Source organism: Acromyrmex echinatior, chromosome 7 (assembly GCF_024713525.1).
Source record: "Acromyrmex echinatior isolate Ae372 chromosome 7, ASM2471352v2, whole genome shotgun sequence".
Lineage (NCBI taxonomy): Eukaryota > Metazoa > Arthropoda > Insecta > Hymenoptera > Formicidae > Acromyrmex > Acromyrmex echinatior.
Genome location: NC_141858.1, coordinates 11,390,112 through 11,417,944, shown reverse-complemented (window position 1 = coordinate 11,417,944; position 27,833 = coordinate 11,390,112). Strand labels below are relative to the sequence as shown.

Below are 27,833 nucleotides of genomic sequence, written 5' to 3'. Positions count from 1 at the left end.
TTATTGTCATAACCTTAAAAGGATTATTTGAAAACACATTAATGTCCACCATCCGGCGTCTTGCAAAAAAAAAATTATTTATTAACGTTGAAAAAAAATATAAATCCATTTGCACTCAATTGCACCAGTGTTGCACTAGTTTTCCCAGTGGAAAACATAGCTCTCTGTTTTCAGAGACTCATACGTGTCCCAGACTCTCTTGGACTGGGTTCGTTGAGTGGGACTGGGCTTGCATGCCCGACAGCCCGATCTCGGATTGTGCGTGTAATTGAATTATAACGTGCGGTGAGTATTCATCAAAAAATTAATCTGCAAATTTCTTGGAATGTAGGAAACAATTGTCTGACTAAAGAAACAATGAGACTAAGTGATCTTTGACCCTTTATTTTTTGTTTGACAGATGATATCAACAAGATACGTATCATTCCTATCAGGGATAGTAATAGCTTCTCTAACATGGGCATTCAGCCTGTATCTTTATTCAAGACTGTCACAAAATGTTATTACCACCAATCCCACAATATTGATTCCTATCGTTTCCAAACATGGAGAAAGTATTGACAAAGAGATTATGCTGCGTGACAATGTTATCATTGCACGCAATGAGAAACAAATATTAGCTGATAAGGAAGTCTATAACTTAAAGAGCAATAAAAACCTCAGGAAAAATGACCTGATCTTGCAGCAACTTCAGGCTGTTCCAGTAAAACCTGCAGTCACTTTGGAGCAAGGTATATCAACAATGTGTTAATATTCTAGATTATTATTGAATTGTTAAACCCAAAATCAAGTAAGGTATTTTAATAGGTTTAGATGAATTAGGCATGGTGAAAAATTTGGAGGATCAACGGAAGAGGGACGAAGGTTATAAGGATTATGCCTTTAATATTTTGATATCAGACAATCTTGGCGTGCAAAGAAATATACCAGATACGAGGCACAAGCTGTGCAAGATGCAAAAATATCCTGCCAATTTGCCAAATGCTAGTATAATTATTTGTTTTTACAATGAGCATTATACAACCCTATTGAGATCTTTGCATTCTATACTTGAGAAAACGCCAACAGTACTTCTACATGAGATTATCTTAGTGAATGATTATAGCGACAGCGATACGTTGCATGAGAATATAAAAGTATATATTAGAAACAATTTCAATGACAGAGTACGATTATTCAAGACTGAAAGAAGAGAAGGTTTGATCAGAGCACGGGTGTTTGGAGCTAGGAAAGCAACTGGCAAAGTTTTGATCTTTTTGGACAGTCACATAGAAGTAAATGAAATATGGATTGAGCCGCTTCTTTCAAGGATTGCTTATTCGAGAAATATCATACCGATGCCAGTGATTGATATTATAAATGCAGATACATTTCAGTATACTGGGAGTCCATTAGTGAGAGGTGGCTTTAATTGGGGTCTTCACTTTAAATGGGATAATTTACCAATTGGAACATTAAATCATGACGTCGATTTTGTAAAGCCCATCAAGTAAGATAATTTTTATATCTTCATATAAATGTGCTTAATTATAAAAATTATATATAATACTTATATATCATCTTTTTTTTACAAATAAATATTTCTTGTTAATAGATCCCCAACTATGGCTGGTGGATTGTTCGCTATTGATAGAGAATATTTTACAAAGATGGGAGAATATGACATCGGTATGGACATTTGGGGTGGAGAGAATCTTGAAATATCATTCCGAGTAAGTATTAATTATATTTGATCCTTCATATTTATTTTTTTTTTGCCATATATATGTAATGTTATTAACTTATTTTTTTAGATATGGATGTGTGGTGGCAGTATCGAGCTTATTCCCTGTTCACGAGTGGGTCACGTATTTAGAAGACGACGGCCGTACGGTTCGGATGATCCACAAGACACCATGTTAAAAAATTCTTTACGAGTTGCGCATGTATGGATGGACGAATATAAAGATTACTTCCTGAAAAATGCTAAAACAATTGATTACGGCGATATTTCCGAGCGATTAGCGTTGAGACAGAAATTAAAATGTAAAACATTCGGTTGGTATTTGAAGGTGGTTTATCCTGAATTAACATTGCCAGATGATACAGAAAGGAGGCTCAAAGATAAGTGGGCCAAACTTGATCAAAGACCAATGCAACCTTGGCATTCGAGGAAAAGAAATTATACCGACCAGTATCAAATCAGACTTTCAAATACCGCGCTTTGTATCCAGAGTGAAAAGGATATTAAAACTAAAGGCTCCAAACTTATTTTGATGCCGTGTTTAAGAGTTAAATCACAGGTAGGTATTACCATCCAACGACAAAAGAAAAAAAAATTTTTTATTATTTTTCAAATTTACATGTACATTTTTGTAGATGTGGTATGAGACCGACAAAAATGAACTGGTACTTGGCCAGATGCTTTGCATGGAAGGAGCTGAGAAAATTCCAAAACTTGGAAAGTGTCATGAAATGGGAGGAAGTCAAGATTGGCGTCATAAGCGTATTGTAAGACTTATTGATGCAACAGTTCTTGACCGTTTACGTTATAACTAGCAAATATTTTCTTTTTCTTACAATCACTAAATTTTGTCTCATTTTTTTACACTTATCAGTTTAATAAATATATATTCATAAGCAATATATATTTATCAACAATTACTGAGAATTTTAAATATTTTATAGAATGCTACACCTATCTACAATATGGCAACAGGAACCTGCTTAGGAGTGATGCGCGATGTAAGAAATACTCCACTCATCATGGATTTATGTACAAGATCGAACGCTTCATTGATAACATGGGATCTCATTCGGTCAAAGATTTCAGCCAGAGAAATCAGATGACATAGGAAGAAAGGTCGTAAAAATAGGAAAAAGAATTCCGAAGATTGGCTCGGTCGAGAATGGTAGATCCTTTGATGAATTGTATATACTCGGTACATGATTACAATTAGAAGTAGAATACTCTTTACATACGTCAAATTTTTAAATAATTCTGCCTAAAATAGTATAAAATTAATTAAGCAGGAAACACTTGAAAGTATCGTAATTGTATAGGAAAAACTATTGTAAAAAACGAATTTATTTGATATGTATATATACAAATATTAATGACTTTTGTTACTTCTTTATGTATAGGTAAATGTATTTCTTTTTTAAATTTGATAAAGATTTTATATAATTTTTAAGTTATATAGCAATGCTCTCTGTATTATATTTTTGCACAATTATAAGAACAAAGTCTATTGACAAATATAAAGAGATTCTAGTAGAAAGATTATTTATGAAGTGTATTTGTATATAATTTTTGCATTAAAAATACCATTCGAAATTTTCTAAATCAACTTTTATTTTCTAATAGCCTCCAAAGCAAATAAAATTATCTAAAATGAAGATATAAATAATATACAAGATTGCCTTTTAATTCAATTTAAAATTCAATTTAGTTCTTCAATTTTCTTAAATTCAATTTAATTTCTTTTAATCGCCTGTTAATTCTACGTTTTCACGCTTTTTACCTAACCTTTCTTACCTAAATCAAACATAACCTTCCTTAATTTGAGATTTCAAAACACTCGTATAACTTGCATGCAATAACAAGAAAAAAATTGCAAGAATGACTACTTCAAAGGAATTAAATTTGGCTAGGAAGAGCCTCGTGGCATCACTTGGTGAAAATGCAAAAGTGTATGTTTTCCTACGTTAAATGAAATAAGTAGACGCATTATTGATATACGAAAAGCTAAACTTAACCTATAACTATGGCTTATAATCTTATTATCTTTTTATGATTATTGATAGGTATTTCGAAAAAATGAAGCTATGGTTCCAAATGAAGGTATACAAAATTTTTCGATTAACTTTGTCAGATTTATATATTTTATATATTATGTACAATCGTTGTTTTAGACTACAAAAGAAGAATTTGATTGCGAAGCACGTAATCTCATGACAGAAGATCAAGTTCATTTACACAACGAATTCTTACTGTGTCTCTTTAATAAAGTTCGTGGATTAGCTGCCGTTACACCAATTAAGATAGACAGAGATAAAATTTCAAAGGAGAGAAGACTGAGATTAAAACGCAAATACAAGACTGACAAATCAAACTTTGAGGTTTGTAGATATAATATTGCAATATCAATGCAGTAGGTGAGTCAATAAGTAATCATAATTTCGTCCTCAACAATCATGGTAAAAATTAAAATTACTTATTGACTCATTCATGTAAATACGATCATTTATATTATTTCTTATAACAGCCAGCGGACATGTATGTGGAAGTATTAGGTCAAGCTTCATCACCTGTCAGAGACGAGCCTATAGGCGCTAACCGCTCTAGCGCCCAAGAACTTGTATTGCCAGATCGCACTTTTGTACTAGCTCGATTAATGCTTGCTGCGTGGGAAAATAATATGGACGGGGCTGAAGAAAATACTGCGCACATTGTCATAGCAGCGACACAAATTTTCTTGAAAAATATACTCACTGCAATTTTCACACGTAGGAAGGGTTATGCTGTTCGAGACAGTACTTTTATTTATAATATAGGAGAACCAGTACCTAGCTCGTGGAAAAGAAATTCCATGTACATAAATTCACATAATTTTGGGTAAGTTGCAAGCATTGATTTGAATGTTGTATATGATTAACATTGGAGCCATCTTAAAACGCAGACCAACAGAAATAATAGATACTTATGGCCAAATTCCTGCTTCAAAATCAAGTTTCGAAGAAGCTGAACAAGCCACTGCTTTTTCATATGCTTGTTCTACACAAATCACTCGTCCACTGTTAAAACCAGTAAGCACGGCCGATTTGCAATATGCATTAAAGGTAATAATAAAAAATTGTATATTCCTTTCATCATTGCATGTTAAAATCATATTTTAATTGGTTTTATTTCCCAAATAGATTTATAAAAATCTTGTTAGCAATCACACTATATATGCTACTAATATGGAGCGATTATATACGTATGCTACTCATCCAACATGGGAGGATTTGGAGGCAAAAAAGTTATTATGTCAACCATCAACATGAAGAATTCTCAATATCTAATATTACATCTATTATATGTAATATTATATCTATTAACGTTGTAGTTCTTTAGTTTATTATGTAAGTAAAATTATTATTAAAATAGAGCTGTGTATGTTTATTTTTCTCATATTCGATCTCATTTCATATAATGGAACATAAAGTAGACAATAGATGTATTTTGGTTTAATTAAATTGTTAAGTTTATTTAACATAATTCTGTATGAGGACCAGTTGTTCACCTTTTTGGTAAATTTTACCTGTTAAGTAGCAAGATTACCCAATCACATACGCGAATTGCCAGATTTATCTAATAGGTAAAATTTACCTATAAAAAAGTGAAACAACCAGCGGCTCTTAATGTTCTAATTTTTGTACATAATCATTACTGTAAACTATATATTTTTAATGTCATGTAAATTCACCACATTTAATCTGTTCATACATATAATGTCATAAGATATTATATATCATATGTTTAATGTGTAAAAAGGATGATTTATAATTTTTAGCATATATATTTACATTCTTATTTGAAATATGCCAGCTTTAGTGATGTATTTGACACCTTTAAATGGTTTATATTTTTCACCATACATATCTAACCGATTTACTTTCAATCCGGATACTGCTAATTGATTTATCGTAAAATGCACCTGAAATTATAATATCAAATTATTAATCTCACTAACAATATATATCGTACATATATTATATGTATATTAATGGCATTATATATATCATACATACATTAATGGCAGGATTTGATTCAGTAACAGTTGTCGAATTTTGTATCGTTATCTAAAATATAAAATTTCGTAATAATATAATTATTAGTCATACATCTTTAAAGGCCTTATAATTATCTTACCGATCCTCTGAGATTTGGCAGCTTGGAAACGTCAATTCTTCCAATGTCCCACAGCAATATTTTGCTGACAGGATCAAAAGAATATTTTCCTTGGTTTGGAGTTAAAGTGCAATTCAAAACTATCTTTGGCATGGGAATTTCTAGAGTCACGTTTTCAACCTATGATTAATAATAATAATTATAATGATAGTTAAAATTTACAATCATGTATATTTAAAAAAGATAAACTTACCGTCCTACCAATAGTCTGTTTTGGTCCAACAGTGATATCTAATCTACCACCTCCTGGTTCTTTTAGGCTAATATTATGTCTTACATATATAGGGATTGCTACAATACTTTGTGATCCTATGTGATATGAAAGAAGACGAAAGTTACCATCAGGTGGAATAAAGGAAAGTATTCTCTCCGACTGAAAGACGACATAAACTTAAAAATTAATTTTCACACCAAGCATAATGTTACATTATTCACATTATGTACCTCCCATCTTTTGAATCGAACACAAGGATGAAAGCTAACATCATCAAACAGTCTTGGATTCATAAATGAAAGAGTGAGATCTGGCATACCACTCAATTTTATACAACAGTCAATCTAAAAGATTAATTATATATGTTGATATGTCATATAATCAATATTTGTGAGAAGCTCTATAAAACATACATAGCCCTGAATTTCTGCAAACACTGTTGCTCCAGTTCGATCAATAATCGCATCAACTTCCTCAACAACATCAAAGTATGCTTCATTGTTGGTATATTTCACTCCAGTTCGTCTCCAAGGAACATTGGATAATTGTCCACTTGGCAAGATTGCACTAACACTATGTACAAATTCATAAAATGTATAAAAATCCTTAATAAGTAATTTATGTAAATGTTTAACATGAATTGAAATGTACTTACTTGGATTTGCCTGTAACAGTATTCGCGATGGTGCGTAAAATATTAGGTGGCTTGATCAATTCTTTCAGTATATTAGATTCTGTTGCCAGAGGGAAACCATTATCTAACATTTCATCCAGCAATTCATATACTACCACATAGTTTTCTTTTATAATAGTTTCTGTACATTCGCTGAAATAATCTTCAAAAGTGTCCACTACTCTGTGCAAGAATTCAATAACAAATAATGGTGGGACTGAAAGAAGTAAAGAATGTTTATATCAGTCTACATATGACATCACTTTGTACAAATGACATTATTTATCAAAACTTACCCTCTGTCATGCATACTGCAACAAAGAACATATTACAGCGATATATACTAATGAGATAATGATGTGGAGTAGCTATTACCGGAGGTGTATCCTCCGGTGACAAGACTCGTCGCTGTTGATCAAAGAAGTAGTCGCAGAGTGAACGTGCAACTGCACTCTTCCAATGTTTCTCCATGAAGACATCTCTATAAGCATACAGAACATATTAGAAATGTCGCGTAAGAAATATAAACGTTACAGCAATGATAAAAAAATGTATAAACTCTGTGAAAAATGCGAATCTGTAATTTGTGAAATAATATGTCAAACTTATGGTCTACTTTCTTTATCAAGCTATAATGTACTTACCCTGAAGAATTTATAATAAAGAGACTGTTTATCATCTTTGTGAATAATAAATTGTGCTTGAGGATAAAATTTTAAACTACAAAGATAGATAATTTCAATATTAATGCACAAAATCGGAAATGTTTATCATATTATGTATAACAATATGCTATGTAGGTTTAGATTTCTCATTTTAACTTCCTGGGGAATTTTGAAAAATTGATGTTTTGATTTAAGTTGCCTGCCTTTTTCGAAAGGATAGACAATCTAAACTTCAGTTTGTCGAAATTCCCTACACAGTCATATGATTGCGACGCATGCGCATATCACTCTTTTTTGACAGATTTATCTTCTTGCTCTCCCGAAATACAGATGTCATGTACTTGTATTTTGTAAACTAAAAATGAGTGAAATATCAAGTTGGGAAGATATCGAAAATGATCGTAAGTTGAAAAACAAATGTCTATCGAATAAAAATTTATGAAGAGCTAACGAAATATACATCAATTTCAGAGTTCTTTAAACAACTGTTGGACATCGACTCCAAAAAGACTGACGTCAGCCAATTGTTATCAGTGGCTCAACAATTAAACAAGTTGGGACAAGGTAAAATTCAAATTGCTTTATATCATTGAAATATCGACATAATAATAATAAAAAATACTTATAATAATTATAGTAAATGTAATAATAAATATAATAATTACAATAAATGTTGTTTCTAGCTATTGAGGTGCTGAATGCCGAACTGCAAAGGCAAGTACTTGTGAATCACGAGGATTTATTATCTCAAGCAACATGGGTAGAAAAATTAGAAGGAGTACTTTTTATAATGCAATCTCACATACAAGTAAGTAAAGAAATATTAATGTCAATCTGAATTTAAAAGGACATGCAGTATAATAATTTCTATTTCAGAGCCTCTTATCAGCAGTAGAGCGATTACGTGGCAAGATTATCGATCCATTTAATCGAATTGAAATGCAAACGATTGTATTAGCACGGCTTCATGAAACTTCCGATCTTTTGAGAAGAGTCTCTAGAATGCAACATTTATCGAAACGTTTAAATGCTCAAATGAATAGCATTACGCAAGGGCCAGATATTGTTAAAGCTGCTAATAGTCTGCATGAGCTTGGTACAATATATATATCATTTTGTGTTTCTTCATTGATCTCATATATTACATTATATTGTGAAATTTATATTTATAGAACAACTGATGGCAGATACAGATCTTAATGGCCTAGATGTAATCGCAGATGATCAACAGGCTATAAAGACACAAAGAGCTACTGTGCAAAGAATTGCTACTCATACATTAACACAAGGTTTACAGGCGATGGATAGGACGAAGGTATTATATATTATTTTTAATATGGCTAATAACGCTTAATCTGAATCTACAAATAAAATACATGGTGTTAATTAAGTTTAATTATATTATTAGGTGTTGGAATTAATTCGTAGCGTTTTACAAGTGATGGGAAGTACTTTCATTAATGTATTTTTTAATGCTCATGTGAAATAAATAACATTCTTTCATTAAAAAACGCTACGAATTAATTCCAACACCTAATATTATAATTGTCATATTAATATATTTACACTAATATCTATATATAATGGATAGGTGAGCACGGCTGTGCAGGTCTTTCAAAATTTAGGAATAATAGGCAGCGCTGTGGACACAACTATAGAGTCTACCTTGGCTGAAATAGAAAGAATTTCCACAGAATCATTGGATGTATCTTTCGTAACAAATCCGGATTTTGGAAAACGTGGAGCGCCAGGCAGAGCTGCGATTCCGTCGCCTGGATCGTCTGGAAACTTACGCACGAGAATTTGGGAAAATCTTGAACGTCTTTTCCAAGATACTTTATATACGCAATGTCTACAAGTAAATGGACAATATGCATTTTATTCGTTTTTCATTCAGTCATTTTCAAACAACATTGTTTTATATCTAGATTGAATTGCTGCAAAGAATATTATTGGAGCATCATATGAAAGGATTTCACGATTTATCCGAGAAATTTTGGGATAAAGTAAATGCTCTTCTTGCGAAAGTTTTGATCGAACGTGCTCAAGGTAAATTATTATTAAATATATATTAAATACTGAATTTAATTCAAAGAAAGTTTCAATGAAGGATCTTGCAGGATCATCATTTGTAAAGCAAGCCCTGGAAGGAGAATATCCAAAATTTTTAAGAATTTTTTTAGACTTGAGTAAACGTTTAAAAGAAAGATCTCACAGTATTGGGATTTATGGTATTGAGTAAGTACGTCTTAATAGACGGATATAAATGACATACGAAGCTTTATATTAATGTCTATGTCTTTATATAGCCGCAATGTTTTATTACCGTTCGAAAACGCATATTTATCACGTTCCGTGTCTCGACTTCTGGATCCAGTTCACAATATGTTTTCTGGCGAGGGTTTGCCGACGCATGACGAGATTGACAGTCTCATACGTATGATTACAAAGTAGGATTGGCATATTTTCTACATATATACATCTTATCTTGAATAAATTATAGCAGAATTATATCCCGCTTCTAGTGAACTCAGCGTATCACTGGTGGACGATGGACTTTCTACCGTGGTGTCGCGTAATGTAGGAAAAGCAATAAGACTATTCTGCTTGAAATGTGAGCAAAGTGTGGTGACAGGCGGTGAGGCCAGCCAAGTAATCGATTCCCCTACTACTGGTCAACAGACAAATGTTATGCTCGCGAATCTTCTCCATTATCTTTCCAGCCAAACAAATCGTGTAATAGCTAATCTGGCAGGAGGTTTATCCTCTGAAGGCGGCGTTGTCATTACTACGGCGCTCAAGGAAACAGATGAATTAACGAAGAATTTACTCGCGCCGTTGTTAACTTCTATTAGTGATGCGATCGAAAGTATTATTTTAACGATGCATGATGATCCCGAATTTAGAGAGTAAGTTGTTTTTATCTCCTTAAATTGTTCTTATTTCCTTTCATTTTCATCTACTGTTCTCACATAGCATATTATTTTTATTATACAGCACAAGTAACCCTCTAGGAAAGGAAATTGGCTGTTCTCTTTATATGCGTGAATTGCAAGGCTTCATCCTACGATCTATAAATACATTCTTACTACCGTACAAAAATCAAGTGGTTGTAGCTGAAAGGTAAGCTTTGTTTCTTTTTATCCTATTGTTCATAAAAAACAAATTATTAAATGTTAATATATATTTCAGTTGTAAAGCAGTCGCATCGAGATGTATAGAATTATTTGTGCGTCATGCTTGCTTGTTGAGACCTTTGACTGATTTTGGAAAAGCAAAACTTCTGATAGATTTCGCTCAGGTATGTCTCGTTCATGTAAAGACAAATATATCGATTATAGATACAGATGAAACAGATTGCGAGTTTTAGATGGAAGTAGCTGTGACGCCATTGTGTCGTGGCGGTCAGATGGGTCTACTCGAGCAACAGCAATACAGAATACTGCGAGCGCTAAAAGCTTTACTTCCCCTCAATCCCGAGAAGATGGTGGAAAAAATTCTCGAAGGACAAGGAGAAAGTAGCGTATCACCATCTCTTATTCTCCTGCATTTATTTTCCGGCGCACCTCCCGAATTAGCATCACCACATCAGGTGAAATGGATTTTTTGAAAACATCAATTTATTTAGACTGATTAAAGAAAAAATGATTACATTTTATATAAGGAAATTAATAAATTTATATTATCTCATACAGAGCGCTGGATGGTCTGTAGGCCGATTATCTCAGTGGATGGACAGCCATCCGAACGAAAGAGACAGATTAGCGCTATGCAATGGACCATTGGAACGTTATCAATTAACAATCCGTCAACAAAATCTGCCATCATTTCACCCTCTCTTTCCACAGATGATGAAATTAGCTAACTTGAGAGAACACTCAAATCAATAAAAAAAATATATTAATTAGTACAAATATATTAATAAAAATCATATATTTCCCGATATAAGCATATTTTTCCAAATGTATATAAACTATAGGAACTAAATTTTAAGTTGTAATTATATATAATTACATAATTGTAAACTTAATGTACTATAAAACATTGTAATATTTGAATTCATTCGAAAAAGTATGGTAAATTTGTTCGAAAACGAAGTATTGAAGATATTCTAATGTTACATATATTCCATAATTTTTGAACATACATTTTTTTGCACAAGTATAGTCCTACCATTAATGTAATGCTTATTGTTATAGTCCAACTGGATTTGATACTCTTGGGACCAATCCAAATTGCCGGTGCATTGATATTAGTTTCCTTGTCGATCTACAATTTAAAAATATGATTAATATTGAAGTGATATAAACTGTTTAAATGTAAAACGATTTAAATTTCATATTAGCTTTATATATAATGTGATACCTGTTGGGCTAGTTTTTTAACTTGTATTATCTCGTTCTTTAGAAGTTTCAAAGTTTTCTGCGTTTTCCTCAGTTCTTCTTCACATTCTATTCTTTTTTCAGAAGACAAAACGACATTTTCGTTTGCAGCTTTCAGCAAATTATTTGTAATGTATTGAAAACTAGAAGCTATCACACCAATCTGTTTTTTTGCATTTGTTAACGATATTACACCGTCATAAATTCTGAAATCATTTATACATATATAATTATTACACGAATTATTTTGCTTCATATATTCCTATTAAAAAGATGTAAAAAAATATAACATACGTATATGAATCGGTTTTCTTAAGTTTGCCAAAACTGTTTAAAAGCCACTTCCTGCTATGAAATTTTTCAAGATTTTCTAAGAATTGATCTCTATGAACAGTAATATCTACTCCTAGGCGACAAAGATCATCTTCTGACAATTGCAAAAAAGTTTTAATATCCATTCCTTGAAATAAATTGGCATAGTTTTCCAAACCCATTCCATATAACATCACTGATATGTCATAATCTACAAGTTCCTTTTTTCTAGGATATAAATTTGGAAATAAATCTTTCCAAGTTGCTACGTCAGATATCTCGTAAAACGTTTGTATTTCTTCTTCATCTTCATTCAACAGAGCAGATATCTAGAAAAATGAAAGAATTTACAATTGAAGTATAAAATTAATGAGAAAGATATCAATTACCGCTGAGAATCCTTTTGTATCTGCGATATCTTTGGCAGATAAATTGTATAAGTCTGTCAGTGAAGTATTCGCATTATGCGCCAGAAGAATTTTGACGTTATCAGGTTTATTAGCTGAAGTGGCATACATCAATGCCTATAATTGGATCGAAAATTTATGAAAAATATAGGAAAATCTTTGATACTTAATGATGTTGAAACTTACCGATTTCCCATCGCTGTCGCAAGCATCAATGTTCTGTACGTATTTTATAAGCTCGAAGACAAATTCCGCATCCTTTGACATACAGGCGTACATTAAAGCCGTTTCCCTGTAAAAATTGTGATTGTCAGTCAAATTAGTAACTATGCTAATAATTGTAATATCAGAGAGACATTAACTTCTCTGTTTCTTATTTATATGACATTAATTTTACTTGTGCTTATTTGTAATATTTGCATCAGCTTTCGCTTGTATTAAAAGCTCAAGACATTTCATAGAGTTTTCTGATGTTCCCTTTGTAGAATTGCACAGCGCCATAAGGGGTGTAAATCCATCTGTAATCCATTTGGTGATTATAGAAACTTTATATGAAACTTAAAATAACGAATAAAATAACATCAATCCATACCTTTATGCTTATTCGGATTTGCACCATGTTCCAAAAGATGCTCTACTATTACTGGTTCCACCGATGAAATTGCATATAATAATAGAGTCCATCCAGTATATAGGAACTTATTGACATCATATTCTTCTATACAAACATTTAGTGAGCATTATCTATTAGTGTACATACATTTAATACAAAGGAGAGAGAAAGAAACAAAATCTGAATCTGATTAACCCTCCAATAACAATTTGTATCTTTTTTGCATAAGTGAAATTTTACTTTCAAATTTCATTCTCATTTTTGCTCAAATCCAATTTTAATTAAAAATTTTATCACTTAAGTTAACAAATAACTTAATAACATAAGAGAGATGTTGAAAAGTAATTGTGAATTTTTTCTGAAAACCTAGAATAAAAAAAAAACTAAATAAAAAATACCCAAATTATAGAAATAGAAAATAGGAAGTAAAAATCTAAAAATATAATTGCAAATAGAAGATTAATACATAGGAACTTATATATATTATATTCATTCTATAAGAAGTCAGTAGGTAGAATAGCCCTAAATCTTATCGGTGAATCTGTGAAATTAACAAACAGTATGACTAACTCAACTTGTATGACTAAGACTACTGATTTTCTTAAAACTGGCCAAATTCGACTTTAGTTGAGCTAAACAACTTACTATACAATTTAGTTGTAGATGCAAAAGATTACAATCACCTATTTAGGTTAAAAATGATTAAGATTTAGATTTCCAACTACTGACTCATTGTAGCATCAGTTTTATGCATATAATGTTTACGTTCAAGATATTCCTGTATCACGTTCAATTGCCCCATCGTACATGCCTTTATAAGGCGATCTTCGTAGATACGTTCCTCATTGTTTATCTCGGAATTGATTTTCGTCTCTTCCTTCGTCTCTCCCTTCCATGAAGTATAATTATATTTTTTGACAGTAGATTCTTTCTGTTAAGAAACAAAGTGAGAAAAATATCATATAGTGAAACAAATGGTGCTTTCCAGCGACACAGTGATCAATAATGATCATGTCATCTTCATTTAACATTAGCAAACACCAAGGATGTACACTGTATCATCTGTGTCTCTGCTGAAAAGGACTCAAAATTTTACATGCACCTATTAATCGTACCTCCTCGAGAGAGTAAAAAACGTCATCATCCTCATCGTCCTCCTCATCGGACATGCCGGCAGGCCTCAAACATGGATACTTTGACATCGCTATCAATTGCTACTGTCAATAGTGTTAACTGCGATTGAGAGGGTATAAAAGAAAATTCTTTAGTCTTATGTCAATTCCCTCGAGAGCAAAAAGCAATGAAAGAAATTAAATAATACTGAAAAAATACCAGAAATTGGCGGCAACAGTAAACTGATTGTCACGCGTGCGCCGTATGTATGTTTACTTAAGATCACTTTTCTCTTTTTCTCTTCAATGTGGAAAAGGAAGAAAGATGAATCATGCAAGAAGTCAGTTTCAGCTAGAAAGAACAGGCCTCTAAACTGACCTAAACTCGCGTTTGTTTACGAAATTCTGGATAGAAAACAAAGGGTGTCTGACATTAGCCGATCGATAGATGCGATCCGATTATTGTAGATCTTTTCACCATCTCGTACTGACGTCTTGATATTTCTTTGAAAACTTCAATTGCCAATTACCAAGCTAAGAGATGATCGAATGCAGTTTATATGTAATTTTGCAGAAGCGCACGTTGCGGTTGGAAGTGGTTAGAATGTGGCGCAAAGTTATCCAGGATCTGCTATTACTATTTTATCCGATCCTTTATATGTAATCAATCTACATAGATAGATAAGTATCTGCTAAGTAAGTTTAGTTAATTAGATAATTTTCATATAATAGCTAATATTTAGTTGATTAGATAATTTTTCTCCTAATAGTTTCAGTTAAAATAATAAAAGAAATAAGTTAAATAAACCATCTTACGTGACTAAAGTCGGTATTTATAGTTGGATCTTATATAAAACTGTCTTAAGTATAATCTTAAGATATCATAAGTCAATCAGTATTTACTTACCTCCATGTTGATAAAGATGTATGACAATTGTGGCCTAAAAGGGTGATACAAATCTACAATATAATTTGGAATAGTAGAGCTTCCATTAATACAACTTTGTCAATATATTTTTCTTGTATTTTAAGATACTCATTAAGATGCTTATTATTAAATTGACAATTAATGTATTTCCACAACATATTTTCTAATGTTCTATTTCTATCAATGTAATTTGATTTTAATCTCAGTTCAACCAACTCATTATTTTTAATTCTATTTAATTTTTTTTAATTTTTTTAAATTCATATTAAATTTTTCTAATTCTAAAAATTAGAAAAATTAGAAAAAGATGGAGTCAGTTGAACTGAGATTAAAGTTAATCTCCATTGATAAAAACAGACATAAGAGATGTCCTCAGGACATCACTCGGAGAACTGTGTTGTATGGTTAATTTGTGAAATTATTTTCAGCTTCGGTTTGATTAAAAATTCTTTTAAATTTGACAGACTAAATAGATGTGCAATTTACAGAACTGAAAAATGTATTTGCAAATTGATATATAATTTATCATCAAGCCTCAAAATTTATTTCGACTGCAAATAAGATTTTTTTCTCTTATTTAATCCATCAATAGATTCACCGCTATCATATATATATATATACATAAAACTTTACTAAACAATCACATATAACTAACTGTATAATTGTTGTATTTTTATACAATTCGATTTATTCCTATTTTTCGTTTAGATTTTAAATTAATTTTTATAAAAAAATAATCAATTCTTTTCTATATTTATTTTATTTTGTGATACATTACGAGACTGTTCATTTAACTTAACGTTAACATAGTGCATACATCATATTAAATTATTACAACCTGAAGATAACAATAGTAGTAAAGAATTATATAAGAATGATAGTAGTAAAGAATTTTATATCGCTTTATCAATAAGAAGTGCAATATTCTGATTATAAGAATATTATATATGCATTGTATATAACAAATAAGTAATATATATTTAGTAGTATATTTTATATGTATATACACATACACATAAATGTATATAACAAATAAGTTGGAACAATATTTTTGAAATAAAAAATTTATATAATTTAATTATATTATATTATATTAATTATATTATAAATACTCTAATATTTTTAAAATGCGTCGGCAACATTTAGAATTCGCACCAAGTTTTTAAATAAATGAATTTTACTAAACTTAATTATTTATTAAACCTCATTAAATTCGATAGATTTGTTTTCAGTTTTACTGAATTTTTATTAAATTTTTCTAATAATAATAATGATAGAGAGATCAATATACAAACAAGTAATTAGATCAAAATTTAGAATCAATTTATTAAAACAGATTTTGACATTAATAATAATTATTGACATTAATGATAATTATTTGTGCATTGACCTCTCTATTACCATTATCGTTTCGTTGCAATTTTGAGTTTAAAATTTGAAATTTTGTTATAAAATCTTGTTATAAATTATATCTAAATTTAATTATTTATTAAACTTTAAATTAGATAAAAATCAGCAAAGATTTCTTTCAAATGTTGATTGTTGGGATCTTTATCGATTCCATGAAAGTCTCTGTTGAAAGACATCGACGTGAGCAATACTTCTCGTAAATTCAAGCCGGCAATGCACGCGTTGTTTTTACTGTGCGGTATGTAAGTACCATACGTGAAAAAAAACAACTTGTCGATATGCAATTATGTAAGTTGCGCGCGCATTGTTAAGCGCGCTGACGAGGAGGTTAAGTCGGACTTGTGACGTACGTGTAGTACTGCATAGCGCACAGTGCACAGTACGGGTGCAACTTCAATGTTAATTGCTGTGTTTCGCTACCCGTTATTGGCCGCTTTCGCGAGTGGCGACGGCAAGAATCAGAGGACTTCACTCGCTTGATCGATGTACTTGCCTCCGTGACGGTGTGGAACCCAATTAGGGCCGTTAGAAAGGGCATCCGCGATATCATCGGACTCTGCCGATTCTGCCGACAATCATCTACATCTACAGTCTGCATAGCGACCGAAACTTTGCTTGCGATAAGTGATAAGTGCACAGTAAGCGAACGTCCTATCTATGCGTACCTTTACGAATTTCAATTCAATTCGCATATGGGCACTTTCGTTTTAGTAAAACAATATTTACTATAACAAGCAGGAAATATTGACGCTGGAAATGCGCTTCTGGAATAAAATGCGATTACCTAATCATACGTATTTGTTTTGTACAGCACGAGAAATATTTTCGTTATAATGGTACAGGCGATTAGAGTTAAGTCAGAATCGGATTTTAATGCCTTTGTATGTAAAGAAATCTATCTACTTTTGATATTTTTGTTATTTTTGGTATTTGAGACAAAATCGAATAAAGTATATTTTTGATACTTTTGACAAATTCTCCTTTCTCTGCCACATCAGCATGTACCAAAAACGATTATTTCACGACTGCAGAATGTATGTAACATTTGATGCAAAGGGTGCTTTCCAGTAAAGGACAAATGACGTAATAGTTTGCTTTCCATCAAAATTCAGATAATTCTCATTTGTTATGTTATTGCCTGTATTCATAGTTAAGTCTTATATTTAACGAGGGAGTTTTCTACAATAAATCATTGCCTAAGCTTTAAGTCTTAAGCTATAAGAAATTGACCAATCAATAATTTTTTTTTACATTCGACTGTGATTGGTTAATTTCTTATAACTTAAGACTTAAAACTTAAGTATAGCTTATTGTAAAAAGCTTATAAAACTTCTTTAAATTTAATCTTTGGATGCTCTACAAATTATTTTATTGATTACTGAGCATCTAAAGATAAATTTAAAGACCTTAAATATAAGGTCTAATTGTGAATACAGGCATATGATTCAGTTAAATGCACATTTCTTTTCATTCTGACATGTGAGAGTCAAAACTCAGTTTTTATCTACACAAGCTTGAAACATATCTATATACTTTACTGAGTTTCATTAACTCATGTTAAAGCGAAGTTTTAAAACCTATTATTATATTGACTTTGTCACCAAAGTAAGCAATGTCATTATCTGAGTGTAAAATACGGTACTTTAGACTCATTATCAGTGTTTCACTTGTGCAAAAATGGAAAGCAACTAACGTAACACAAGGTGTTCCATTTAGTGACATAAGTCGATGCAAACATTATTTTATCTTTCTTGGCATTCAGTGATTAACAAAGATAGAATGACACTTGTGTTATTAAGTGCGTCAAAAATACCTTATCTTTTTTGGCATTCCATTCAATGACAAAGATAGAACTACATTTCTGTCGATTTGTGTTACCAAGTAGAAAGTATCCACAATAAATCATTACATCCTTATTGTTTGCTGTTAAACTGAGATGAAGTGATCATTCTGTTATACCAGAGATTAGTGCTTTCCAGCAAAAGACACAAAGTAATATAAATGTAACACAAGATCTGTTTTTTATTCTTGCACTAGACTGCAGTAGAACTCTCTTTCTCGCTTTCGCCAAATAACATATACTTATCACTTTAAGTTCCAAAAGTTTAGTTACAGAAAATAGATTTACAGTGTAAAATTCATCTTTTGACAAATAATAAGGATGTAATGCTTCATTATATTGACACTGTATCATTCGTGTCTTTTGCTAGAAGCACCAAAAAGTCAATTCTCTGATTATTATCATTATTATTATACTGAACTTATTAAAATATTCCAATATATACTAAATAATATAACTTATTAAATTAAACACACACATATACGACTTATTCAACTGGATATATCCTGTTTTCTTTCATATTGTCACTTCTACAAGCTTCTTGAATTCTGATCATATTTATATTCAGAGCATTTCTTACGATACCGAAAGAAACAGCGCTTAAGAATGTTATGTCGTTCAACCACTGTGGTGCGCGAATACATGAGTATACTCTCAGTAAAGTCCCTAAGAATACCGGTGTCCAGAAAACTATGCACAGAATCAATGATAACGTGATAGTATCAAATATTCTTACCATGCACTCTATCTCTAAAGTCATGCTTTCATTTTCCTTGCAACTTTCCTTTTCTGTTGCATCTATATCTGTCCAACTGTGATTTCTTGATCTCTGTGGCATGCTGGATCCTTCTCCTGAATTTTGACGACGAATCTTTTTACCATCTTTGGAAGTAAGATCGGTTTTTGCTCTTAACATCGCGAGTATATTTTTACACGTGTGCTTTCCTCGCATTTGTAGGATGCAGGAGAGCAGAATTGGCAGAAAGTATATCGTAAAGGATAACACAAACAGTTGCAGTTTTAAGAACTTGGTTGAAACGAGGCACTCGTTGGTCATATGCAATGAATTGTTCTGCTCGGTCCTAGTATTAATATAACGATTATCATTTTTGTTGGAAAATAGATCCTTGATTGAATTTGGCTTTCTCTTTTCCATGTAATTCTTTAGGTTGCTAATCTTAGGCTGGTCTCCATCCTTGGGTCGACTAACTAAATGGTTATAATGATTATAATGATTCTTCGCTGAATACGCACTGGCAGCTTGAATACGTTTCATTATCTCATCGTATATTTGATTATTGGAAACGAATGTTGTATTTTGCACGATGGAAGTATCGGTGGTCGTCTGCGTTGTGCTTTCCTCTGTACTTGCGAAATATATTTGTGCATCCTTTTGATGACTATCATCCTTATTTTTAATTGACACTTGCGATACGCTGCCCAGACTCTCAGATATAGTTACATCTGATTCTTCTGACGCATTCTTTGACACATCGTAGAATAATGATACTTCTGGATCTTGATTTAAATATATATTATTGTTTGCAGATGAATTATGGATATTCATATCCTGTTCTAATGTACTATTTAGGCCTTGAACGCCATTAACATTTGTAATGTTTTTTATATACTTCATTAAATTGTGTATTAGAATGTACTGTGTTAAATTCTGCAGTCTAGGAGTATTATGAAAATCTGTAATTTTCATGGTAGAATTGCTCGCATAACGCAAAGCAGTCCTAACAATGTTCTGAACTTTAGATACTACTTTATCTATTTCTTCGCTGCTTGGTTTTGACTTGTTTGATGGCATCTCATTAAAGAAATAATTATTCTCCGACAACGTCATGTATGTAACAGAGCCGGTAATGTTCAGATTATCATCAGTGACTGAAAATGTATCAAAGTCATTCATTGGAAAATTACTTCCGAATATGCATCCGATATCCTCCGTATCTCTTGCGTCATTCATGTCATTGTATTCGGCGAAATATAGCATTCCTACAACAAGAAACGGCACGAGCCAATGACTCAAGACGAGGAAATTAGTCGGCCTTTTGTCATCTTCTTTCAGCGTTCGAAAGTTTGAGATCTTCATACTTCTCTGTATAATGTTGCTCCTATTCTTCACATTAATATCATCTCCTTGTGGAGATGCTGGCTCCTGTTCATTCTTTAACATTTCATCGTCCTGACATTTGACTTCAACGTTTTTTTGTTCCAATTGAATATTCTTCAACGATCTCATTACATCGACACATCTTCGTTTTGCACATACTGCATTGAGATTACATTGTACAGTAAAGGTCAGCAAAGATATAAACGCGTTTGTCAGTGCAGCAATTAACATCCCATATTGCATAAGTAGGTCTTGCATGCCACACGTTAAAGTTACATTAAGATCAATCTTGTTAACTGCCTCCCGTGGATGAGTCTGTAAAAATGGAAATCGGTAGTCGTCTCCCATTGTCCATGCATTGAATATATCACCAGTATTATTCTGCCAGTTATAACTCAGTCTTATCCCATTATCAATGTGATTCACGAGCAATATAATAGCCGTTAAAATAGCACTAAAAACGTCAGATGCCGAAAGAACGTAAAAAGACAATTTCTTCTTGCGTTTACATCCTTTCCATAACAGAATCACAAGCGTAATAAAACTGGATAGCAACAGAGTGTAACCTGTTGCATCTAGCACCGCGGAATGCATAATGTGATGGTAGATCCTCCTCGATTAAAAATATTTGTCTTTGTTTATTGAAACTTATTTACATCGATTATTTGCAAAACTACTACACCTTGAGATTGATAGAAATCGACTGAATAAAGTACTTGTTATAAGCATATGGGTACTGCATACTATATGTGGGTACCCAGTTAACGTGCCTAATGCAATTTAGATTTATCTGTATTGTATTGACTGCATATGAGGGCAAAATATCAACTTATCAATTTAAACGTTGCTGATGGTTCAATTATCTATATTTTTACTGTTATGAATTTGTAATATTTATTTTATTGGTAGTTTAATTACACCATGAAACCGCTTAAGGAAATAATAATTAAGAATAAAAGAAATAAAGTATTTAATGATAGCGTTTAAACATGAATATCAGATCGCTTTTGATTGAGATTTAACTTAATATAATAATTAATTGTTTCATCAAACAAATTAGTGAAAATTATTACTTGAAAATAATTAGCAATCTTTTTTATTGTATAAGTATATTATATGTAAGTTATATAAGTTTTTATTATATAAATGATAAGCCTATAAGAGTCTCTGCGGGTGTTAAGTGCATAAATAATATATTTATAAGACGATAAGATATAATTCACAAACAATTGAAATGTACTTATCAACGAAGTTAACTGTAACTGTTTCGACTCTAGATTTCAGTACAGTTCTCTTATCACCTTATAAATATATTATTTATGCACTAACATTAGTAACAATTGCGGAGGCTCATATAAGCAATTTACTTACATTTGTTTTATTTTTGAAGCCACAAAAATATTTTAACTCTTTTTAAAATTCTTTTTGTATGAGTAACTGATTAAATATTTTGTTTTTCCGTTGAATAATTTGGATATAATAGAAATATTAAAACTCAGGAAGAAAACAGAAGTATACGAATGAATTGCATAAGTTATTTCTTGTTACAGTTTGCTATCGATATGTCTGTACGTCGGAGAAGCGATCCATCTATGATTCAGCGGATTTGGGATACGATCAAAATCACGGTACATCAAAGAAGTTTACCTAGTAATGATCGTATGGTACGGCACATGGCTCGAGTTTACGGCTTTACGGAACAAGAGGCTCAGGAGGAACTCAATAAGGCAGTCGAAGATGGACTCGTTCTGTTGAAGAAAGTGCCCACGAAAAGCGGTGTCGAGCAAGAAAGTTACAGATTGCCACCAGCAGACATATTACAGAATGATAATCACGATTGGTACTGTTGCAAATGCCAGCAAGCAGGTGCGGTCGAATGCTGTGAACAATGCTGCAGGGTTTATCATTCGGAATGCCATGTACCTAGCACTGCAAAACTAAAGATTTGCAATTTCTGCGAGGTAAGTATCTCGAAGCTTTCAATATATATCCTATTGATGATATTCCATTAAAAGTACAATTATCTTACAGAAAACAAACAGCGATGTATATTCCGACAAGGTTGATCTCAACCATATTCTTAGTTTTACGTGTGGCCATCTAAAAGCGAAATTACCGCCGGAAATTACAAATCGTACCATTGTTTTTAACAACGATCCGATCGTTACACCACCCAATGGCTTTTCCGGACCAACCTGGGTGAGTGAAGGTGAAGATGCATGGCGACCAGGAATTCTTATAAAACGTCACATGGATTTGGCGATAATGGATGCGAAAACGAACAATAATGAGTATAACAATCTCGCCGAATTTGAGGCTGATGCACATAATATTCTACATAACATCATTATATATCATGGAGGTAAGAGATTTATAATTCGATGCATTTTCTCTTTTTAATCTCGTTATTTTGTTGCTTGAGCAGTTAATAGCGTGATAGCGGATATGGGACGCACGATGTATCAGGATTGTTGTTACGATCTTCAAGAAATACGTCGTTGCGCTGATTGTTATCGTATATCGAATGAAAAATCCGAAAAAATGTGGTTCTGTATACCGTGTAATCCTCCTCATCAACTGGTCTACGCGAAGCAAAAAGGATATCCATATTGGCCAGCGAAAGTCATGCAAGTTAATGGCAATGTATATGATGTGCGTTTTTTCGGAGGTCATCATATGAGGGCTAATATCGAGAAAGTTTTTATTCGGCCAATCTCTTCCACATTACAAAGTTTGCAGGTAAAAATCTAAATCTGAATACTCTGTATTACTCATCCGATATTTTAAAAACACCTAATTAAAGATATTAAATTTATTGTTTATTCGCAATGAATAATTTCGTATCATAATTGCGATAGAAAAAAAACTCTCAGAAGAAATCAATTTAGAAACTATTATATTTTTAAAAAAAGAAATGACAAGAATCAGAGACGATAGTAACAGTTGAAAATATATAACTAATTCTTTTCTAAGATATTTGATTTTATAATTGATAAAAAAATTTCAATTTTTTTAATAATTAAGAATGTTTTTATAGATAAAAAAATCAATGGCTTGGAACAGAGCTTTTGAAGAGCTAAAACATCATCAGAATTTGTTGCAAAAGTTGGCAAAGAATAAGGAAGATGACTCGAATACAACAGAGGACGCTCCTACACCCGCAAAAATGCGAAAGTTGGAATCGTCAGGTTCTAAAAGTGCATCACAAGATTCTAATTCACCAAAGCAATTGATTAAAGATTTGAGAGTAAGAGTTGAACGCTTGAGTTCAGAGAGCAATACTGAAACGCAAAATGTAAACGACGAGACGGATAATAAACAAGATGCTACGAAAACTGATGCTGAGAATGAAGAAAGACAGGTGCCCCGTTTACCTGTGGCGGAAGACGAACCCGCGGGAGAAAGCATAACGAGCACATGTCCACAAGGTTTAAAAAAGGAAGGTTCCCAAGAAGATATGGTAACGTCTAGTTGTCAAGAACCGAGATCGAAATGCGTTCTCGTACAAACTGAACAAATACAAACGGATGGGCTTCCTGCCAAGGTAAACCTTTGCCCCAATCACGTACTCATATTATATTATACGATTATATCTTGACAACTGTGCAGATTAATTTGCAGATTAAGAGAGAACGCAGAACTTCGGAACAACCTACGACAACAGCGCTAGAAAAATTGCGCCGTGAATTAGAGCTTGAAAAATGCAGAGAATTAGAGAGACTACAAGCGGAGCATGCCAAAGAATTGCGGCAATTAACCGATAGACATCAACAAGTCGTCTCTGACATAAAAAAGAAACAATGGGTAATTTTCTCTCTTTTTTTTTCTAGTCGTTTTTTTTAGATATATTATTCTTAAATGTTCATCATTTGTTATAGTGTTATAATTGCGAAGCTGAAGCGATATATCATTGTTGTTGGAATACTGCATATTGCAGCACAGACTGTCAACAGGTTCATTGGCAGCGTGAACATAAAAGAGTGTGCAGGCGTAAGCGTTAATTTATGTTGACAAATACATTGAGTACAATGACATATAAGAAAGCGTTCAGATTAAAAAAGAAATATATATATATATATATATATATATATATATATATATATATACTTATATAAAGGTATAAGCACTTTTTAGTCTGACGAAAAGAATTTTCTCTACTTGTTTATCTGAACGCTTTTTTCATACCTTGTTGTATATAATATATGTATAAATGTGTGTGTATGCATGTGTATACAGTGTCCCAAGTTAATATTGAACAGAGAATACCATTTATCTTATTATTTTCCCAACAGTTCTGATAATAGGTTTTGTGTTACAAGCAAAAAAATTTGAAAATTAAAAAAAATTTTGTGAGACAAAACTTTGAGAAGATAAATAAAATTAAATGTGATTTAAATTAATCAAAGACTTCAAAGAATAAAATTGTTTCTGGAAATATAGACTATATGTATGCATATATGCACACATATCAGAGAATAATAGTAAAAGCACATTAATATATTCTTGACACCAATTCGATATGCCTTCGTAAACTTCCTTTCTAGGAAGAACTGTTATATGTACACGCAAGTCTTAAAAGACTATTTTTACTTGTATCAAGCTACATAAAACAAAATAGTTTTTAAACATAGTTTTATACTTATTGATATTTATATATTTACGCAGATTCTGAAAAGATATAATGATAATCATATGCGCGAAAATAATTCGTAAAAGGTACATATATATTTGTTAATCTTTTTGATCTATTATTTTTCTAGATAAGTTTTTGTTCCTTATACAGTATAATTAATAACAGACCACAAAACGTAATTACATCTGTCATAATGTGAACAAATATATATTGTTATTTCAGTCATTAATTAACAGTTATTCATCATATTTGTCTTGGAATGTTATCTTTTTGCAATTCTTACTTTAATTTATCAGAGTGAAATGATTTCTTTAAATGTGGAAACGGTAAGTCACACAGAAACATTCAATATATTTATTTCATAATTCATATGTAACAATCTCTTATAACATATACAAGATGCCTTTATATATGTTATATGTATCTGGTGTATATTATAAAATCTAATTGGATATGTAACTATTTGTGCTGGATCACAGTAAATACTTAAATAATAGAGAATAATTTATATTTGAAATTATTCATATATTATTTATATATTAAAAGTTATGTATATGTTTCTTATATTATTTATCTTTGATTACTTATTTATATTTAAAATCTCCATAATACAGAATCATTTCTTTACATCAAATAACTATCAATATTATATTCCTACTACATTACAGTAAAATCCATAAGTAATTTAATTGTACAGTTTACCACATACATTTCAATTTGCAAGCGTAATAGCATCAAAACTTTATTTTAAATCATGAATAATAAAAAAAAGAATAAAAATCTAAGACACATTATATGAATACAAGTTATTCAGTAAAAAAGCTCTTTAACGAAACTTAAAAAATAGTCATAAAAAATAATTAAAAATAACATAACATTGTTATAACAATTACCAACGATTAATTCAAGTATCTTGTGTAGCTTTAACTTCCTTGCCAACTACATCTAGAGCCATTTTACCCTTTCCCGCTGTTTCGGTAATTTGCACATACCTGGTGGTATCTATATTATTTAAAGATAATCGTTCCAATAACTGTAACTCAGACGGTTCTAATTTTTCTCCAAGTTGCCTCAAAGCACTTAATATTTCTCCTCGTTGACGAACGGCGGCTTCTTTGTTCAGTTTTCCTAATTTTACATCTCGATCGATTTGCGAGAGACGTTCCTTGAGTCCAGTAGGTTCCCTCTTACCAAACATTCTTATTACGGCTGGTGTTTGGAAGGCGGCACTGATGGCTGCTTGAGTTGCCTTAAGAATTTACAGTCAAGTAGAAACATATACTAGAATGTGTCACATTACTGTAATTTGTTAAGAAAAATATACAAGATATATACCAATTGCATTGCTCCAAGTTCATCGACTAAAGTCATATTCCCAGATATCATTCTTTGCAAGCTCTCGTTAAACTCACGGAGTTGTTCCATGGTGTCTTCCTTACTTTCCTGATAATCTGTTTCATCTAGAGTTTCGTTAACTCTGTTAACAAATAACAAAGAAAATAAAAATATATATAAATGTAAAATTTTTGAAATGAATCGGAACGAAACGAAACCTGCAATCTTCCAAATCTTCTAACTGCTGCACGAGCCGATCCAATTGTTCTTCCAAATTCTTCCTGAGTCTGTCGGTTTCTGCTTTTCCGTGAGAACTCATTTTGCAGCGATGAAAACGTAGAACGGGGAACGAAAAAAAATGTATGTAACGATAAAAAGGTAATGTATAGGTTAGGATTAGGTTAAAAATGCCGAAATGTAATTCTTTGGTTATTAAACTATATATATATATATATATATATATATATATATATATATATATATATATCGCAAAATATTGTATTAATCTGTTAAAAAAAGAGACAAAATTTCTTCATTCGTTATTTATTTACAATACTTCGCAATGTCGCAGAAATATAAAAATTGTATAATGGAAAGTTCACATTAAAGCAGAAAAGCAGAATTTGACAGAATTTCACATTTATTAAAATTAGTGAACCAATCAAAAGTTGCACTGGTACCAAAAAGGTGCCTGCATTCTATAGATCTGTATTTCTTTATGGTTACACTTTTGAAACTTAAAGTGAGATAAATATATGTTTAATCTTTGGTGAGAGCGAGAAGAGAGTTCCAGTGCAGATTAGTGCAGGAATAAGAGACCTGTTAATTTAATTTGGGAGCTTTTCAGCAGAGGCACAAATCAACACAAGAGTTATTCTACCTTTGTTTCTTACTGATTATTGAACAAGGACAGAATGATTCTTGTGTCAATTTGTGTTTCTGAAAAGCTCTCTTTATTATAAAATAAAGTATTATAAAATAATTATTATAAATAAAATAAATAATTTAATCTGACTATAAATATTGGGTTATCTAAAAAGTATCCGCGGTACTTTGTCACTAGATATATGACCATCAACACACATCTAGTGACAAAAAACCGCGGATACTTTTTAGATGACCCAATACCTATTATGATCGATATTTGTAATCGATTTTTATATTTAAGACTGTTTTAAGATATCATGAACCATTTAAAGATTGATATTCATAGTCCGTTCTTATCTTAAGATCGTCTTAATTAAGTAATATCTTA

At 31.6% G+C, this 27,833-nt stretch overlaps 8 protein-coding genes and 1 long non-coding RNA gene across 10 annotated transcripts; 5 read left to right on the top strand and 4 right to left on the bottom strand.

Annotated features, from left to right (window-relative positions):
* The first annotated feature begins 145 nt into the window (after nt 1-145).
* Pgant35A (polypeptide N-acetylgalactosaminyltransferase 35A) lies at nt 146-3,325 on the top strand. Its single transcript, XM_011062691.2, has 7 exons — nt 146-285; nt 401-731; nt 808-1,489; nt 1,595-1,712; nt 1,794-2,282; nt 2,359-2,490; nt 2,668-3,325. The coding sequence occupies exons 2-7, from the start codon at nt 401-403 to the stop codon at nt 2,827-2,829; spliced, it is 1,914 nt and encodes a 637-aa protein (XP_011060993.1). The 5' UTR covers nt 146-285; the 3' UTR covers nt 2,830-3,325.
* Nucleotides 3,326-3,493: 168 nt separating this feature from the next.
* On the top strand, nt 3,494-5,132 carry LOC105149941 (transcriptional adapter 1). Its single transcript, XM_011062692.2, has 6 exons — nt 3,494-3,672; nt 3,787-3,823; nt 3,895-4,101; nt 4,248-4,597; nt 4,662-4,821; nt 4,900-5,132. The coding sequence occupies exons 1-6, from the start codon at nt 3,602-3,604 to the stop codon at nt 5,026-5,028; spliced, it is 954 nt and encodes a 317-aa protein (XP_011060994.1). The 5' UTR covers nt 3,494-3,601; the 3' UTR covers nt 5,029-5,132.
* A 72-nt stretch (nt 5,133-5,204) lies between these two features.
* Nucleotides 5,205-7,642, bottom strand: carmine (AP-3 complex subunit carmine). The gene is made up of 9 exons (XM_011062690.2): nt 7,467-7,642; nt 7,119-7,303; nt 6,805-7,039; nt 6,563-6,722; nt 6,380-6,493; nt 6,129-6,308; nt 5,897-6,055; nt 5,776-5,826; nt 5,205-5,681 (listed from the first exon to the last, which is right to left on the bottom strand). Exons 1-9 carry the CDS (start codon nt 7,499-7,501, stop codon nt 5,547-5,549), a joined length of 1,254 nt encoding a protein of 417 aa, XP_011060992.1. The 5' UTR covers nt 7,502-7,642; the 3' UTR covers nt 5,205-5,546.
* Nucleotides 7,643-7,757: 115 nt separating this feature from the next.
* On the top strand, nt 7,758-11,584 carry fws (Conserved oligomeric Golgi complex subunit 5 four way stop). The gene is made up of 14 exons (XM_011062687.2): nt 7,758-7,888; nt 7,959-8,051; nt 8,171-8,295; nt 8,364-8,583; nt 8,660-8,802; nt 9,079-9,345; nt 9,416-9,536; nt 9,608-9,725; nt 9,797-9,937; nt 10,013-10,396; nt 10,485-10,610; nt 10,680-10,788; nt 10,858-11,079; nt 11,183-11,584. The coding sequence occupies exons 1-14, from the start codon at nt 7,849-7,851 to the stop codon at nt 11,375-11,377; spliced, it is 2,304 nt and encodes a 767-aa protein (XP_011060989.1). The 5' UTR covers nt 7,758-7,848; the 3' UTR covers nt 11,378-11,584.
* Nucleotides 11,404-14,778, bottom strand: LOC105149937 (ankyrin repeat, SAM and basic leucine zipper domain-containing protein 1). The gene is made up of 10 exons (XM_011062689.2): nt 14,534-14,778; nt 14,317-14,434; nt 13,967-14,132; nt 13,181-13,306; nt 12,986-13,106; nt 12,775-12,880; nt 12,571-12,705; nt 12,164-12,510; nt 11,853-12,075; nt 11,404-11,756 (listed from the first exon to the last, which is right to left on the bottom strand). Exons 2-10 carry the CDS (start codon nt 14,401-14,403, stop codon nt 11,547-11,549), a joined length of 1,521 nt encoding a protein of 506 aa, XP_011060991.1. The 5' UTR covers nt 14,404-14,434; nt 14,534-14,778; the 3' UTR covers nt 11,404-11,546.
* Nucleotides 14,779-14,824: 46 nt separating this feature from the next.
* LOC147909193 (uncharacterized) lies at nt 14,825-16,426 on the top strand. The gene is made up of 2 exons (XR_015545604.1): nt 14,825-15,009; nt 15,084-16,426. It is a non-coding gene; the product is annotated as an uncharacterized LOC147909193 (long non-coding RNA).
* A 586-nt stretch (nt 16,427-17,012) lies between these two features.
* LOC105149935 (zinc finger MYND domain-containing protein 11) lies at nt 17,013-25,472 on the top strand. 2 transcript variants are annotated; one of them, XM_011062685.2, is made up of 8 exons: nt 17,155-17,289; nt 22,161-22,571; nt 22,642-22,972; nt 23,036-23,349; nt 23,648-24,154; nt 24,220-24,414; nt 24,489-24,600; nt 25,276-25,472. In XM_011062685.2, exons 2-8 carry the CDS (start codon nt 22,173-22,175, stop codon nt 25,290-25,292), a joined length of 1,875 nt encoding a protein of 624 aa, XP_011060987.2. In that variant the 5' UTR covers nt 17,155-17,289; nt 22,161-22,172; the 3' UTR covers nt 25,293-25,472. The 2 variants fall into 2 exon arrangements, with proteins under 2 accessions (XP_011060988.1, XP_011060987.2); XM_011062686.2 differs by having other exon boundaries at nt 17,013-17,289; nt 24,232-24,414; nt 24,489-25,472.
* On the bottom strand, nt 17,296-22,151 carry LOC147909192 (uncharacterized). The gene has a single exon (XM_087407608.1). The coding sequence runs from the start codon at nt 21,202-21,204 to the stop codon at nt 18,979-18,981; it is 2,226 nt and encodes a 741-aa protein (XP_087263734.1). The 5' UTR covers nt 21,205-22,151; the 3' UTR covers nt 17,296-18,978.
* A 102-nt stretch (nt 25,473-25,574) lies between the features above and the next one.
* On the bottom strand, nt 25,575-27,043 carry LOC105149934 (protein LZIC). Its single transcript, XM_011062684.2, has 3 exons — nt 26,797-27,043; nt 26,579-26,720; nt 25,575-26,492 (listed from the first exon to the last, which is right to left on the bottom strand). Exons 1-3 carry the CDS (start codon nt 26,895-26,897, stop codon nt 26,148-26,150), a joined length of 588 nt encoding a protein of 195 aa, XP_011060986.1. The 5' UTR covers nt 26,898-27,043; the 3' UTR covers nt 25,575-26,147.
* Between the last annotated feature and the right edge of the window lie 790 nt (nt 27,044-27,833).